The sequence below is a fragment of the Sus scrofa genome, chromosome 7, assembly GCF_054392235.1.
Source record: "Sus scrofa isolate SSC_HxYL_T2T_F1_AM1 chromosome 7, Sscrofa_HxYL_maternal_Yorkshire_Landrace_v2.0, whole genome shotgun sequence".
In the NCBI taxonomy this organism is placed as follows: Eukaryota; Metazoa; Chordata; class Mammalia; order Artiodactyla; family Suidae; genus Sus; species Sus scrofa.
The window spans coordinates 44,956,283-44,972,862 of NC_139389.1; the positions used below are offsets into that span (position 1 = coordinate 44,956,283).

Consider the following 16,580-nt stretch of genomic DNA (forward strand, 5'->3'; position numbering starts at 1 on the left):
TTTTTACCCAGTGTTAAGATTTATTTGCATAGTGAAGCAAAACACTCTTAAGTTTCCTCTTATCACCCCACTCTCATTTTTAGTTTTGTATAGACCTCCTCTGCCTTTTTTTCCCCTCAATTATACTCTATGTATGTGGACAAAAACAGAGCTTCATGAAGATCTTAGTCTAAACGTTTGATAATGAATCTGCACCAGCACTGTCCCTGCCCCAACACTTGAGAACTCGTCTGTTACACACGGAGATACAAAAGAAGTGAAATACTTTCTGAAACTGCTGCCTCGTATCAGGCTGAGATGCGATAAGAACACAAGTCTAAAGTACAAAGATTATATTTAACCAGTGCTTTCCTGGTGTTTCAACAAGCCTCTTCTAGAATCTAGATCTTTTACACTTGGGAAAGCAGCAAGTCCCATGACAGACCCAGAATTCACTCTAGGGAGAAAATCAATAGGAAGTCTGTCATGTGAACTCTTAACACCACAGTAAGTGGAGGAAAAAAACAATTCCACTGGTTTTCCCCGTATCTCTGATACTGAACCACTGACTAAATCCACAACCTTGTTCTTCCACCATGAAATCAAGAGTGGACAAAGCCCTGCTCTCCCAGCTTAGAAGAAAAGGGGATTAACATTTACTGTTCTTGATCCCAGCTACTACACATCAGAATCCTCTGGAGCTGAAAAACACAAAGAAACCTGGCCACTCTCCCCCAGCCACATTACCAAATTTGAATTCTTCTGGAGAAAGTGGATGTTTATTTTATTTTTTAAGATTCACATGCATTTTGTTGACCACTGATTTACTGAGTCATTACTCCTCACGAAGAACTTTGCCAGGTATTTCACCTGTTTCATGATTAACTTCAGACAGGTTCAATCACAGAACTATGCAGTGGGAAGAAGAGAGCATGAGTTCACCGTGGGATTAGGAAAGGCTGCCTTTCCAGCATGCTGACCCACATCAACTGCCCATCCCAAGGTCTTATTTCTCACCTTGCTGCTCTCCCCACCAGAACCACTATCTGACTCCTCCAAACTGAGTTACGGGTGAATCCTCCACTGCCCAAGTCCAGAACATAGACCTGTGCAGGGAACCTCACCGCCCCCACCACCCGCCCAAGATATTTATGTTTCCATTCTTGTCACCACAAATCCCCTGTTAACAACATAAAACTCTTTTCTGTAATTTAAACAAAACCAAACCCATAATTCTCTCCTAGGGTGAATGTGATGACATAAGGATAATACCAAGTAAGTGCACAAATGACCAAAGATGCAAAATAATTGAAATGTTCATCCTCCCTGAAATTTCTCTTAAACAGCAGAGAAGTAGAAGCAATGCTGCCACCTAGTGGCAAGCCACACAAATCAGGTAGCATCCCAAGGAAGACAGGAGTCCTAGACCCAACTTTTGGTTTCCCTGTCTAATATCAGGCCATCTACTCCTTACCTTCCTGAAAAAAAAAAAAAAAAACACAATAATAATAACAAGTAATATTTCCCAAGCAGACCCTCCTCCAGAGTCCCAGTCCAATCATGAGAATACAACAACCGAAGTCTGGCTTTTGTCACAGACGACTTCACATGAAACTTTCCTCTGACCATTTTAAAGTCAGTTTGCTCAGTCCTATGGCCCGTTACAGATGACACAGGAGGTGGGCACATCCAAAATGGTCATCTGTTCAGAGTGTGTACACAGTGATTCTGATATCCGTTGCATCAAACACCTCCTCAATCATCGCAGATACATGTTCCCATTGCAGACGGTCAAGACCACACCCAATCCTGAAAAAGACAAAACATTCCCACTAGTTGTGATGAGGGCACCCAGGAAGTCGCACCTTCCCTCTTCCTTTAGGCTGCATCCATCTAAAGCCAGAGGACAAATTACCTGGTCTCACACCTACAGGCAGCCATGGAGGGAGTTTGGAAATCAATTCCTGTGAGTCTCCTAAGGCTGTTTCCTAGACAGCCCTAACATCCAACAGCTGTCAGTTCTCTTTTGTGTAATAAATTACCACTTCCCAATTATTTCAGGCTACCTTTAACAATATGTAATTCTGCTGGGACACAGAAGAATTCACTATCCTTCTATTTCTACTAACAAAAACAAGTTCTGGGTGGATGGGAAAAGGTTGGTATTTTCCAAATACAGTTATGATAATGGAACGTTAAGAAAGATAAAAAGAAGAATGACAAAGGACAGAATCTCTGCAAACAGGAAGTCAAGGTGGAATGCTGGGAAATGCCAAGCTGATTGTAATTCAGTTCTTTGCAACACCCTGGTGAGAAACCTCAATCAGCCCATAAAACTCTTATTACCTGGCACCTCTCTCCCAGGATGTTTCCTTATTGACCCCCAAGAGGGGAAAAAAGAGGCTTAAAATTGCTAATTTCATATAAATGTGGGAAGTTCCTGAAAAAAAACTGGGATTTTAAAAAATGAAAAGCAAATAGTTTCTGGTACAAAAGCCAGGAATACATTAAAGACCAGGCACGTTAAGGGTCCCACACCCACAGTAGTAAGTAATTTGGGGTGTGGAATAAACCTGCCTGCACGGTCAGCACTGACTCAAAACCAGTCTGATAGGAAGATAAGAAGGGACCCCAAGCCTACTACAGTAAAGGAAACAAAGGGCAATATCTAGGATCTAAGACGTTATAGCAGGATCACATCCTCTGGCTACTATCCACACTGAACACAAAGAGCCTTGGCCTAAGATCTGACAAGTGGTTTACTGATAATTTTTAAATGTTTTGAAATGTGTCCACTTTTAAGTCAATCTCTTGCGTTAAGCTTTAAGTCATTTGTCTTTGAATAAGATGGTAAACCCCATTAATCAAGTCTCCATTTAGGGCCCTGGATTTCTTTACCTGGGCATGGAGAGGTCAGTGACTCCATTCTTCAGACAATGGGACTTCATGGCCTCTAAACTCTTCTGCAAGTTCTCATAAGTTGGCTTGTGTGAAGCCCTCTTCTTTGTAATCTGAGTATAAAGAACAAATTCAAATGTTCATTAGTCCAAAAGGATAGCCAAAGAAAAGTCATCCCATTCTCCCAACATCCTGATAATTAAAACAGTTTAAGTATATTTTTTATAGAATAGTCTTGAGCAGTGATAACAAATGTCATAACTTCTCAGTTATGAAAGGTCCTCAGGAAAATCCACTAAATAAGGCCTGAGAAACCCAGACACTGCCATAAAATAATCTTTACTTTTCCCAAGAAGCCCAGGAGATTAGCAGGTGTACCTATTGTCTATTGTTTCAAAGCAATGTAGGTGAAAGTTTTTGTGCCACTTCCAAGAGATAAGCTGCATATCTGTAACAAGGAAGAACCCATAGCACCTAAAAATTTCCTGTTAAGTCTATTTATTTAGAAACTGCACATGCCTTTTTTTTTTTTTTTTTTGGTGCTCTTCAGGGCGGCACTCACAGCACATGGAAGTTCCCAGGCTAGGGGTCTAGTGAGCTGCAGCTGCCAGCCTACGCTACAGCAACACCAGATCCAAGCTGCGTGACCCACACCACAGCTCACAGCAACACCGGATCCTTAACCCACTGAGCAAGCCCAGGGATCGAACCCACAACCTAATGGACACTAGTCAGATTTGTTACTGCTGCACCACAACAGGAACTTTTTGTTTCTAAAAGAAGAGAGAGAGATTGGGAGCATTCCACACAAGACTGGACACAGCAGCCTTAAGGACAGCATTCAAAGAGATGAGAACACGTCCCCCTTTGGGGGACTGTCCAAATCAGGCTTGAGGTGAGCTGGCTGTGAGTTACCCAGCACCACCAAGAAGCTGCACTCTCTCTGGGACTGAAGACCATTCGGACAGTGGAAGAAGCCCACGCTGATGCAGGAGGCAGCAAAGGACTGAGTGTTAACTGGCACTGCATTTCATAGGGATGAATGAGAGAAAAACTCTTGGGGAATCCATCTCTTGAGACATTATTTGCTTATCTCACTATGATAAGCAAAGGAAAGATTATAGTATGGGCAGTATCCCTAACTTTTCCAAGTCTTACAGCCCCCGTCTTTGGTGAACATTAGAGTACTCATTCCCACGGAGCTGGGATGCAGTCTCACGCTCCCTTCTAGCCCAGTGCCACCACCTCTTGATCTGAGTTGGCTTTTTGAGCCCTTTGGCGGCTAGAACGGAACAATGTGATCAACACAAATGCAGCGCAGCCCATCTAGACACTAAACCTTAGCACATACTGAGCACTGGCCCCATCTTACCAAGTAATATATATATCGCCCATCTCTCTTCAGAACAGCCACTTCTCCAGATTTCTTTTCTAAGAAAAACAGTTAATAGTAACAAGGAACAAGAAAACCAAAATACTGATCGCCATTCTTAGATTTAAAAAAAAAAAAAAAATCTTTATAGATCTGAGTTTATCTCAGAAGTAGAATTAATTTTCAATTCTGAAGAAAACTTTGCTCCTTATCAGCCTTCCCAAATACTGTATTCCTTAACTTCCAGCTTTCTTAATGTTTCCTCAATCATGTTTTCTTCACACCCTATCTTTGCTCCTGCTATATCTGTAAATATATCTACCCTCATTCATTTACAAAATTTGTCTACTGCCTTGAAGTATTTTCAAATGTACAGCATTTTTTACGTGTCAAATGTGTGTTCATTCAATAATCTTTTTACATACAAAGAGCTCATGTGTTAAGTAACTAAGCATCATGGGGAACATGGATGCATTAAAAAGTCCTTAATTATTAAAGACTATTCAATCAAGAGAAAGTGTCATGTTTACAACTAAATACAAAGCAGTAAGAAACTGATTTTTTAAAGACTGGCATCAGAATCACCAGCGGAGACTCGGATTCAGTAAGCCTGGACTGTGGTCTAAGCAACTGTTTCAGAAGCTCCACAAGTGATTCTAATACACATGTCTGGTTTAAAATCATTGGTAGAAAGTGATGGAAGGGGTCTGTAAGGAACTTTCTAGACTCCTCTTTGAAGAATAAGTACAATACGGGTAAAGAAGATCTTGAGTGCCAAATTAATACCCATGGACTTGGTTAAAGCACTTCAGTTATGAAAGGTTTCAGAGAAGCAGTTATTATCAAGACAGATTTAGGAAGAAATTAAAGACTTTTACAAAAACTCAGATTTGGTAGGAAAAGGACCCAAACTAGAGGCCGTTTTTTTATGAAGAAAAACCTAATCTTCACGGTTAAAAGGACTCAGTGGTTTGGAATCCCACCCATACGGGTATATCTTGTTTCATAATCAAGTACAACAGGAGGTCAAAAGATGCTCTAGCCAGGGCAGATGAGTTGGAGTTCTTCTCAGAACTCACGTTGACTTAACAGTTCCTGCACCCCTCCAAATTTCTTCTTGAAGAGGACAGCTATCCCAGCGCCCATTCGACAATCCTCACTGATGCAGTGCGCTAAAGAGTCTGTCTTGGGGCATGCGAAAAGGTCTCCTTTCACATAAGTAATCTAAAATGTGCAAAGGGAAAGAAAATGTTTTATTAGATACCAAAAAAAAAAAGACGAAGCTACAGAAAAAGACTAAGCTATTTATTTTCCTTTACTGTGCCCACCACCACTTCTCCCCGCTTCCTCCTTTTGATTTAGTGATAAATCCTCAGAATTGAAAAAGTTATCTAAAGCGAATTAAAGCACGTGTAAAACAAAGTGATGAGCAGCCTCTGCCTAGGATTTTATTGGCCTTTCTAAAGGAAATCAACAGAAGAGAGAAAAAAAGACAATTCAATTATTGGTTTAATTAAAAAGTGTTTATGCTTTTGACCTCAATTACTCTGAATTTCAGTTCACCAATAAGTTAATAGTTGTTACGCACTCTGCTTCCTTCTGAATCTTCATTAGGGCTGCCGGCCATGATAGAGTCGCTATTTCCAGAATTTAAGTGTTTCTTCAGCTATAAGAAGGGGAAAGGAAGTGAAAATGCTTAGGCAACCTGAATATATTACATTCAGACTGCCCCGACCACCCACTTACTAACTTTTCTGCCCCCCACCTATCGCTGAATGGGAGTTCGTTCAGCCTTCAAAAAGTAATGCAAAACTCTTCTGGGCAAGAAAGAGAAGCGGACGCCTGGGTTGGGGGGCGGCAGGGCTCCGCTCCCGTTTCGCGCTTTCCAGGAGAGAAAGGCGGCCCGAAGACACGCCTCCTCCTCTCCCCAAGCCAGCGCGGAGCAAGGCGGATTCGCAGTCTCCTTTTCGGTGCACGATCCAAAAGTATTTCCGCATTGGGTGTGGCCCAGAAGCAAAAAGGTGGGCCAAGGCTACGGTCCCGTTAAGCCGCAACAAGGGAGCAAACGGGACGGGGGCGGGGGCGGGGGCGGGCGTGTATACAGCGGGAGCGAGCACGAGAAAACAGAAGGCGGCCTCTCAAGGAAAGCTCCCCCCTATCTTTGGGGGGAAACGGGGGAAGTTTAGAGAAGCCTCCCATTCTCTCTCCTACCCTGGGGCGGATCAGCGAGGCCAAATGGCCTGTCCGGGGTCCCGTGGGAGGGAGCGGGGAGCCTCGTTCAAAGCTCCAACGTACCAGGTACCCTTCACCTGGAAAGGAGTCCGCCGTTAGGAGGTCCCGCCCCGCGGGGAAGGGCTCTGGTAGGTAGGGACCAGCGGACTAGTCCGCTTGTAGAGCCAATCCCACCACAGTCCTTAATTGCACGCACCTAAAATGGCCGCCCACCACCCGGGAGTGGGGCGGAAACGAGCCCTTCTAGCTAGCTAGCCGGACCTGCACTCTTTGGTGCTGGTCGCCGAACTTCCGGCGGTAAACTCCGTAGAGTATCCCGCCGCCGCCCGGGCATGCGTAACGAGATAGCGGCCGCGAGTTGGATAGAGCGGCGCTTGCGCATTAGTCCCAGGGGTGTGTCTCCAGAGGCCGCATAGAAGGGGTGGGCAGTTGGCAAAGGAATTGGTTAGCGCCTGCGTGGTCCTGTGCTCAGGGCGGTGTTTTGAGTTGAAGGGTCCGGCGCGTCAAGAGAGCGCCTGCGTATTCCTTCGGCCGGGGGAGGAATCTAATTAGGGAAGTGGGCGTGGCTTCATCGTACGCCTGCGCAGTGCTCTCTCAACGGGGATGGGGCGAGCCCAGAGCTCGGGTTAGGGGGCGTGGTCTCAGAGGCGCCTGCGCGGAGGCAGTTGGAGGGAGGCCCGATTCCCCTTTGTTCGGCTTCGCCATTTTGCGAGGCAGCGGCAGTGGCGGCGGCAGCGGCGGCTGGAGCCTCTGATTGGGTTTCGGGGTCCGGTACTGGAGCCAATCAGCGCGGGCAGCGAACCGGGGGAGCGAGGCACGGTGAGTGTGAGGAGCCAATATCCAGCGGCCCAGAGCCGGCCCCAGCGCCCCGATTGGCGGGTCTCGCTGACCACTCAGGAGAGGCCCAGGCTCCCGTCGAGCCCGGGGAGTCGAGCTGAGTCTAACCGAGCGGGGCTGCTGGCGGCCTCGGCTTGGAGCCTGCAAGCGCTCCGGGGTACTCCCTGCCGAGGCCTGCAGAGGGCTGCCCCGCGCAGGGATGGCGCTCTCGGGAGCAGGCACCTTGGGGTCCAGCCCTTTGCAGGGTGTCAGGGCCAGTTGGCCATGCGTCCCGGTTGTTTCTACCCTTAGGCCTAGGTTCTCAAGCTCCAGGCCCGGGGGTGGCGGGTTTGACTGCCACGAAGGCCCCCACGCTCAGGTATACACACAGACACACACACGCGCGCCCGGGCCTCGGCGGTTTTCTCCTGGTCGTTCGGCCTCACTCTTTAGCCTGCCCTAGCACTCACCACGCTCTAGCCCTGGAAGGGAAATCACTCCCCGCGGGGCCCGCGCACCCCACTTCTCCGTAAGCGGGTCTGGGTATCTCAGTCCTCTTGAGTCGGGAGGGAGACCCAGGGAGGACGCGCGTCCCGGCCACGGGGCCTTGCGTGCGGCGCGGAGAGGGGGGGGCCGGCCCGCCCCCGCCGTCCCTTTGATCCGTTAGTGCGCCCACTCCCCGGTCTGGCTGCGCCCCTCCTCCCAGCTCGGCCCGGGTCTCCAGCCAGGCGCCGTTACCACCCACTTTAGGCTCGTCATTTCCTCTCCTCCCCGCCCGGATCTCCGGGGCAGAACCGCACACCTCCGTCTTGGAGCCCAACCAAGCAGTCTGCCTTTCTTGCCCGGGCTGTAAGGCCTGTCCATTCGGCGCCTGGAACTTCAGTCTTCGAAGATTGCGAGCCCTGTGCATTCTTTTTCCCGGAAGCTGCACAACTTGCTTTTATATCACTGGCATTTTTTCTTGTTGCTTGGTCTTGTGAACTCTCGCTCCCTTAGGAACGTAGTACAGTCCTTTTTCTTTCACCTCTCTGTGTCGCTTTGAATGTATCAGGCTTCACTCATTAGCTCAGTCCACAACCATCCCTTGGTTTGATTTTTTGCTAGTATGTTGACGTTTTCTCAGTTGGTATTAATAGAAACTTAATGGTCTTGTGGGATTTTCGTTAGGGTGAGAGAAAATCTCTGTTGACAGCCGAGCATGGAGCAGTTGGTGTGTACCAGGCATCCATGTATGTGCTGAGAGGAGAGTGGGTAAGGAGGTCGATAGGAACCTCCCCAGCCTGGTGGAGATTGACAGGTGACCAAGTAATTAATACTTTACGGTTTTGTGCTGTAACCGGACCAAGTTCAGTTCCGTGGTCAACTGACGTGTTGAGCTACCAACAGCCTCGGAGGGCTCTGCATTGCCACTCTTTGGACTGGCAAGGATGATGGGATTTCTTCGGACGATAAGAAATGGAAGAGCATTGCTCATAAAGAAGCACGTGCCAACGCTCCAAACTTTGCTGTATGTTGGAGGGGGAAGAGTTTATGCTGGAAAGCCCATTTGGTAAAAACAAACAAACAAACCAAAAAAACGCTTGTATATCTTGCCAGGGAATTTTTCAGAAGCAGTTATTTTGTGGCGATCCAGACAGGAGAAATCCAGGAGCATTTTTAACTCCCTAGGATTGGAGAAATAAGTTTCTGGCTTATGGGGTTCTGCTCCACAGCAGTGGCTGATGTTGATGGAAGAAAGGGAGATTTCCTTTCCAGGACTTGAGAAGCATGTAGCACAGCAGTGCTTGCCAGATAGAGTAGGCTGTGTATGGTGCCCATTTTTATAATCTCATGTGCAGGTCATCCAACTGGTAGGTTTCAGAAAGCTAACCCAGTACTGTCTCCACTGCTAAAAATTTGGGGACAGGTTTTGTTTTCACTTTCTGGAATGAGTTTTTGATTGTTTAAATCATTTAAAAAATTTATTTAATTCTTAAAATAACTATTAATAGATGGTGTACTATGGCTTAGATTTTAGAACGCATACATTGGCCTTTGGACTAGATAGATAACCCTGGTACTTAAAAATGGTTATAGCTGGTCACTTTAAAACCAGCAACTATTTTTGCTGAACTTCTTTAAGAGACACTTAGGCTCTGATCATTGTAGACCACTCTGGAGACTCCACTTGCCCGCAGAACTTTCTTTGCCTGGAATTTCGAGAGACAGTAATCTGGCCTTTAGCTTTCTCTCAACATGTGGCCTTTTAGTCTGCTGTTCATATGTGGAAACTTCTCTGCCCTTCATGCTGTCTTCATTTGTTTGGAGTACTCCATTCCCCTCCACCCCAATCACATGGACAAAGCCTTCTCATGCTTAAGACAGATCAGATGTCATGTTTTTCTAAAGCCTTCTTATCTACTCCAGTTGGAAGAATTCTGTCATCCAAACTTCATATTGCTTTGTTTCTCTCTCAGGGGTTCATTACAGACTTTTACTTTTTACTAAGTTTAAAGACTCTTTGAAGTTAGAATTTTCGTCAGAGTTTTCCTTTTATTTCTAAAACCTTCAGGACAGTGTCTGATAGGTGGTACATCACCTATCACCTAGTGGAGATTAAGGAGCAAATTAGGAACTGCAGTCCAGAAGCCTTTTGAATGATGGGGAAGCAGAACAATTCTTTGATTTTTAGCCTTTTATCAAACAGATCAGGACCTGTTTTGTTGAGTTGTGAAGTCAATTTAGTGGGCCAGTGCTGGTAATATTTTTACGATAGACTGGAAAATGTTACAGTGCATCTTATGTTACACTTCTAAGTCCTGACTGAGACTTTTCATTTTACTTAATATGTTGCATGTGCATTTGTGATATGAAACTTGTTTCTTGTTTCTTACTGAGCCTTGTCAAAATTTGAAAGCTACTGTTCTGGTCTACCTGGTAGTGGTTGTCAAATATGGTAATTCACTTACTTATGGCTGGGTTGGTTGGGTTTCTGAGCCTTAGCTTTAAAATGTGTGTGGGTCCACACTGAATGGGTTTCTAAGTAGTTAGCTACATTTCAGGTTCTGCACCTTGAAGTAGGAGAAAGAAATTTTCTTGCTAACCAGAATAAACACACACACACACACACACACACACACACACACACACACACACACTTTTTCTCTTTGAGGAAAAAAACTTTGGGTTAGGAGCCACAGCTAGACAGACTAAATCCTGCTGACTTAATTCTTCCATAATCTTGGGCAGAGAAGCACTTGAGGAGAGATGATGTCAGATTATGTTGCAGTTCTCCGAACTGAAGTTTACAGTAGAGTCCGCCGGTTGCATACAGCTTTCACCATTAGCAGTGGCAGTATCATGCTCCCAGCTGAATCCGTCCCTCCTTTAATGTGACAGAGAATTGCTGTTAGGTTTGGAGCTGATTCATTTTTTGACCCTTTAAAATACAATGGATTTATGTTTTTAAATTGAAGCATTTGTATTACCAGGATAAACTAAGAAGAAAATCTGCATGACATTTTATTAGTCATTTCCCTGAGGTTCCAGAAAAATGTAAATTCCTGGAAATTAGTGATCAAGGAAAAAAGAAATTGATACAGGAAGGGGATTTGGCAGGAGTGGGGGTGGGAGGATGTTGAAAAATAGGACATTCCTTCCTGACCTTTATTTTTAAAAATCAGCTCTGTTGATGTATAGTTTTAAGTGTACATTTTGATAAATTTTGACAAATTTATACACCTGTGCAACCACTGCTACAATGAAAATACAAAACGTTTTGTCACCCCCCCCCCAAAAGTTCTGGGTGCTCTGTCCCAGTCAACTTCCCACTTTCCCCTCCCTCCCCTTTTCCATCCAGGGAACCACCGATCTGCTTTCTGTCTCTAGATTGCTGTTACTTTCCCAGGTTTCATGTAAATGGGATCACATCACTCTTTTGTATTATGACCCTTAATTTTTAATTTTATTAGTCTAGAAACATAAATGTATTATGTGTATTGCAGTTAGAGACAAGATAGAATTTAGGGAAGACCATTCATTTCCTTGGCAGAGCCACTTGGTCTGCCTGAAAACTTTATTTTCTCTACTGTTCCCACAATCTCCCAGGAGCCAATTCGGTCATCCAGTTCAAGAGAGACTGGTATAAAAATCAGAAAACCAGTTTGTATGTGTTGAGAAATAACTATCAAGTTTACTTGTGTTGCTGATCATATATGTTCCCTGTTGGCAAGTCTATATGTAAATCCAAATTATAGCTAGGTGTGTGCTTGGTGAGCGTTCCGTTAGAGCAAGGATAGTCACTTGGAGAACCATATGGCCACTGGCCTTATTGCTGTGGTGGCATAGTCATCCTGTCACTTGATTATGGCTTTTAGTACTACATGCCAATTTGGTCATGAGTAATAGGCTCGATTAATTTTTAGTGGATTTTCCTCCCAACATTAATTTTTTTATTTCTTAAAAGAGACAATCATAGTCTTAGTATGTCATGTAATTTTTTTTCCTTTTTGCCGTTATCGTAACTCCTTTTTATTCCTTGCTCTGGATTAAAAAGGCAAACTCCTGAACCTTTGTTGGATCTTTCTTACTTAGCACTACCTAATGGAGATTTTGATAAGCAAAATGTTTGACTTCAGGTCTGGATAGTTACTTACTAAATAATAAACTCTGGCGTTTTAAATTACTTACCACATATAGCACCAATGTTTGTTACAAATTAAGAAACTGTTTATTTTCTAAAGTACTTGTGCAGACCTGAAAATCAGTGATAAATAGGCTTTGTAACCAAATGATATTGTAGCTTTATGAGAATTTCTTCTAAGATGCAGGTGTTGCTCTAGTAATAGTGAAAGCTAAGGTTGCTGATGAGCAGTGCTTTTTAAAAATACGTTAAATAGCATTATGATATTTTTGTCATGACTGTGCCATATAATCCTTGTTAAGAGTGATATGGGAGTTCCCGTCGAGGCGCAGTGGTTAACGAATCCGACTAGGAACCATGAGGTTGCGGGTTCGGTCCCTGCCCTTGTTCAGTGGGTTAACGATCCAGCGTTGCCATGAGCTGTGGTGTAGGTTGCAGACGCGGCTCGGATCCCGCGTTGCTGTGGCTCTGGCGTAGGCCGGTGGCTACAGCTCCGATTCAACCCCTAGCCTGGGAACCTCCGTATGCTGCGGGAGCGGCCCAAGAAATAGCAACAACAACAACAACAAAAAAAGACAAAAGCCAAAAAAAAAAAAAAGAGTGATATGAATGTAAACATTTTCTACTTTTCCTTGTTTGCCTGCAAATAGAGTGCAGAGGTAAGTTATCCAGGTTAAGCATCTGGCGGGCCCTTTATTAACAATCTCTTTACTTTCTTTTCCTCCCTTTCTGATAGGAGTACATCTCAAAGTCTTCTAGGATCTCCAGAGTGAAACTAACTGTGGACAGGACTCTGACTTGGAGAGACCATGGAACAGTATACAACAAACAGCAATAGTTCAACAGAGCAGATTGTTGTGCAGGCTGGACAAATTCAACAGCAGGTATGGAAGAAAAACTGCTGTAAACATCACAGCAACAGAGCTGATAGTCACACGGCTCAGTTGCAGAATTATTTGGAAGGTCCCAGATCTTAAAAATAATGGGTCTGGTGACTTGGGCTGAAGTGCTTTTTGAGATTGGATTTGTTGCAGTTTTTCTCATGTTCTCTGTGCTCAGAAGTCTATAACCATGACCACTTAGAATTTGATTTTGTGGGAGTCTATTTTAATAGTCAGTTGCCCCTTTACCTTTTTAAAAGTCAAAAACCCCTATTCTGTGTTCAGATGGAACTTTGGAGGTTCCCCCCCCGCCCCCCCCCCGATTCAGTTTCGTTGCTTCTTTTATTGATTAATCTAGCTTGTGGTCTAATAAGGCCTTGGCCAGAATAGACAAACCAAGATAGCTTCTCAGAAATCCGGTGTTCTTTGATTTGATCCATCACAGCACTTATTCTGAAAAGCTCTAGCTTAATCATGAGAATACTGTTTTTTAGACCACCACACTTATGGTTAAGTGCATGTTAGAAAGGACTTTCCTGCTCCTGGTTTACTCCTAATTAAGACAGGTTGCCTCGTTGAATTTATACACAGGTAACATTTTCTGATGCTTTATACCTGGCTTTATTTTCGGAAAATTTCATTTGTTTTTCTTCATTTGTTTTGAAGAAAAGAAATTCATTATGTATTGATTTGACTTCAGGCCAAGAAGAGGAATGTTTTGTTTCCAAAATGGAACTTCTATAATACAGAGAAGTAGGTAGTAGGGAGGGCAAAGGATGTTTTGATGGTGATGTTCATCTAGTGATCAAAGGAGATTTTGATCTTTGATTAAAAGAGATTAACTTTGGGAACTCCTTTGCGGGCTTCTCCCACACAACTGCACTTCCTTCAGCTGCCTTGGTAGAAAGGGGGGTCCACCGAGGATCCGTCATTCATGCCAATGGCTTGGTGGGTGAATTCTCGTTCTGACAGATCTTACTATTGGGGGATATAAAAATTAGGTTGAATCCGAGAAACATTACTTCTAAGGTAGTCCAACTGAGTATGAGTAATCCTAGTTTGAGAACGTAAGAGCAGTGACCTCATGAAGGTTATGGCTGACAGCGATTGCTTCATTCTTCCTTTCTGGCGATTGCATTTAAGTTCCAGAAATTCTTCATTGTAGCTTCAAGGCTGATAAAACCCGATCAATTTTTTTTGTTCTAGTGAACTCATTTGCAGAAATAAAAAGCGTGAAAATAACTGCAAGCAGAGAGATCAAATACTTTTGGAGAAAAGGACTCTTTAAAATTTTTTGTTAAAGATATCAGCTATTTTGATGTTTCTGAGTCTTGGAAGTGTGTTTTCAGCTCCTCTCTGAGGACAAAGGTCTAATATCTTTAATCCTGCTACCTTCAACAAGATAGCTTCAGTACAGGGAGCCTACAGTTGGAAAGTCCTGTGTAGGGTGGGGCTGTTGAAAGAAGAACCTACCTTTCCCACAAGAGGTAAAGTGATCTCATGTCTTGAACTATACATTTCCTTCCTGACACATTTCAAGCTCTTCCTGTTCCTGTTCTCAGCAGCAGGGTGGTGTCACTGCTGTCCAGCTGCAGACTGAGGCCCAGGTGGCATCTGCCTCAGGCCAGCAAGTCCAGACCCTCCAGGTAGTGGTGCCCTCTCTGATTCTCTGTAAGCACTGCATGAACTCCTCCTCTCTCATGTCTGGTGCTGTTTGTGGTAGGATCTCAAGGAGGAATGGCAAAGTCAGTTGCATGTCTTTGATGCTGCTAACTTGTCTTTGAGGCTTATAAGATGCCAGTTTCCTAATGTTTTGTGCTAAATCCCATACTGACCCCAGTATCAGATTTCTGAATAGTGCCGAATTGTGCCATTTGGCTAGTGTGTTTCTTTGGGAATGCCTGGGAAAGAATTGGTGTAAATGACAGGAAGAAATTCTTACAAGTGACGTGAGAACCTGTCTAGAGCTCAGACTCTGTTAACAGATTGTATGATAAATTTTCTTGAATTTGTAGTCAGATAGTGGAGAAGAAAATACATACATTTTACTAGGTTGGGCTGTGCTTTATTTTTATTATTAAAAGAACAGCTCAGCTGTAAAATGATTGTACTTGACAAGGCTTATCTAATCACCGAATCTTGTTAATCTGTTAACTGCTGTCTTTTCACCACCTTTCCTGGGAAAAGCATGGCCTGTCTTATTAGATCCGCAGAGATTGCCCCACACCTCTGGGTTGGACAGAGGTGGGATATGCTTTCTTTAAGTCTTAAGAATTTCTACTTAAACAGTGCAGTTAAATATCTAACCAAGTTAAATATCTAAACTGGGGTTACATTTTGACCAGTTCCTATATAAAGATAGGAGTAGAAGCATAAAGGAGTTCCTGTCGTGGGAACCGAATCTGACTAGGAACCATGAGGTTGCAGGTTCGATCCCTGGCCTTGCTCAGCGGCTTAAGGATCCGGCGTTGCCGTGAGCTGTGGTGTAGGTTGCAGACGCAGCTCGGATCCCGCGTTGCTGTGGCTCTGGCATAGGCTGGCAGCTACAGCTCCGATTAGACCCCTAACCTGGGAACCTCCATATGCCCTGGGAGCAGCCCAAGAAATGGCAAAAAGACAAAGACAAAAAAATAAAGAGTAAAAGCATAGGTCTCCTGTGTTTGTAGGTTACTGTAGCTAAAATGACCACATTTTAGAGAAATTGTTAAGATTCAAGTGCCCTGCCTTTTTTCCTCCATTGAGTGAAAATGATTGAGAGGAAGAACTGGGATGTAGACCTGGCATCTCACTGTTTCAGTGCTGCTTAGCAGGCATCCTGCTGTTAACTACTCCTTATGGTCATCATTTCACTTTACCTTTCAGTCCTCCTCCCACCACCCTGAGCCTGCCACTCCCTGTAGTGTTTGATGATGAGGTACAGCCAGTTCTGAACATTAAGCTGAAGGAAGCTGAGCTTACAGGTGCTCCCCAGCTGTATTCAAATCTCAGGGTTCAACAGCTTGTTACTCGTTTTTCATGCTTGCTTCATCTTATTGATATATAAAACAGTATTGTCATTAACCACTTGTGGAATGGGAATGTAACATGCTTTTAACTGTATGGCTTCTTGTGTGATGCATGTGTCCTTATAATCATTCATATGTTGTAAAAACAGTAGGCCGCTTGGAGTCTCAAATGGTTTATCATGTACATAGATAGCGTATCACTGAGGGGAGAAGTTAAAATAATGGATCGCTAGAAAATGATTATAATTGTGCCTTAAAGTTTGTGTGTCTTATTCAAAGAAGTAGAAGCACTTCATGGAAATAATGGAAACCTTTCCTCTAGGGCTCTTATTATTTTGAAGAATTTTAAATACTTTTTTCAGTTAGTCATGCAGTAAATATTCTGGAAAATCCTGATAGAGCACATGCAAGCATTAGTGTAGCAAAAGGGGTTTGATTTGGAATAGGGAAGCGAGAGGAGGAGAAAACATAAGAGAATCAGATTGTAAAGTCCTTAAAAAGTGGAGTTTCTCAACTAACAGTTTAACAGAACATAGGATTTGAACATTCCTGAAGATTCTGATATCTTTGTGCCTGTGAGAGTGGGGCCTTTGTATCTAATTTACTCATCTGGACAGATTCATCTTTTAACTGCTGTAATTTGAGCCTGCTTTCACTGGCATTAAGAATGATTATTTCAACTATACAAATTTTCTTTTGCTCTCATTTTTACAAATAAGTCCTCAAAACAAAGATAATATTTTATCTGAAAATGAAAGTTTTGGTCTTTTAGCTAT

General features: G+C 43.8%; 2 protein-coding genes across 55 annotated transcripts in view; one reads left to right on the top strand and one right to left on the bottom strand.

Annotated features, from left to right (window-relative positions):
* On the bottom strand, positions 1-8,000 carry OARD1 (O-acyl-ADP-ribose deacylase 1). Of its 5 annotated transcripts, none has more exons than XM_084968072.1 (6): positions 7,768-8,000; positions 5,838-5,915; positions 5,329-5,473; positions 4,250-4,308; positions 2,878-2,990; positions 1-1,788 (listed from the first exon to the last, which is right to left on the bottom strand). In XM_084968072.1, exons 2-6 carry the CDS (start codon positions 5,874-5,876, stop codon positions 1,686-1,688), a joined length of 459 nt encoding a protein of 152 aa, XP_084824198.1. In that variant the 5' UTR covers positions 5,877-5,915; positions 7,768-8,000; the 3' UTR covers positions 1-1,685. The 5 variants fall into 5 exon arrangements, with proteins under 5 accessions (XP_084824198.1, XP_005666015.1, XP_003482223.1 ...); XM_005665958.4 differs by lacking the exon at positions 7,768-8,000 and adding an exon at positions 6,678-6,756; XM_003482175.5 differs by lacking the exon at positions 7,768-8,000 and adding an exon at positions 6,545-6,580.
* NFYA (nuclear transcription factor Y subunit alpha) overlaps positions 6,058-16,580 on the top strand; it is a 23,929-nt gene continuing 13,406 nt past the window's right edge. For 2 of the 50 annotated variants that reach the window (XM_013977885.3, XM_084966044.1), the window contains exons 1-3: positions 6,068-6,270; positions 12,655-12,802; positions 14,362-14,448. In XM_013977885.3, the coding sequence (XP_013833339.1) occupies positions 12,728-12,802; positions 14,362-14,448 (162 nt within the window). In that variant the 5' untranslated portion in view covers positions 6,068-6,270; positions 12,655-12,727. Of the gene's footprint in view, positions 6,271-7,184; positions 8,847-12,654; positions 12,803-14,339; positions 14,449-16,580 lie in introns of those variants that run through there. The other 48 variants (XM_084966058.1, XM_084966067.1, XM_013977888.3 and 45 more) reach the window with 36 other exon arrangements.

What these genes read in the sequence shown, in the direction of transcription:
- OARD1 (XM_084968072.1), bottom strand. Translation starts at nt 5,876, where the DNA reads ATGGCCGGCAGCCCTAATGAAGATTCAGAAGGAAGCAGA. An exon ending in GCAGGAACTGTTAAGTCAAC is followed by an intron (nt 4,309 to 5,328) that starts GTGAGTTCTGAG and finishes TGTTTTTCTTAG; the next exon opens with AAAAGAAATCTGGAGAAGTG. An exon ending in ACTGACCTCTCCATGCCCAG is followed by an intron (nt 1,789 to 2,877) that starts GTAAAGAAATCC and finishes TGTCTTTTTCAG; the next exon opens with GATTGGGTGTGGTCTTGACC.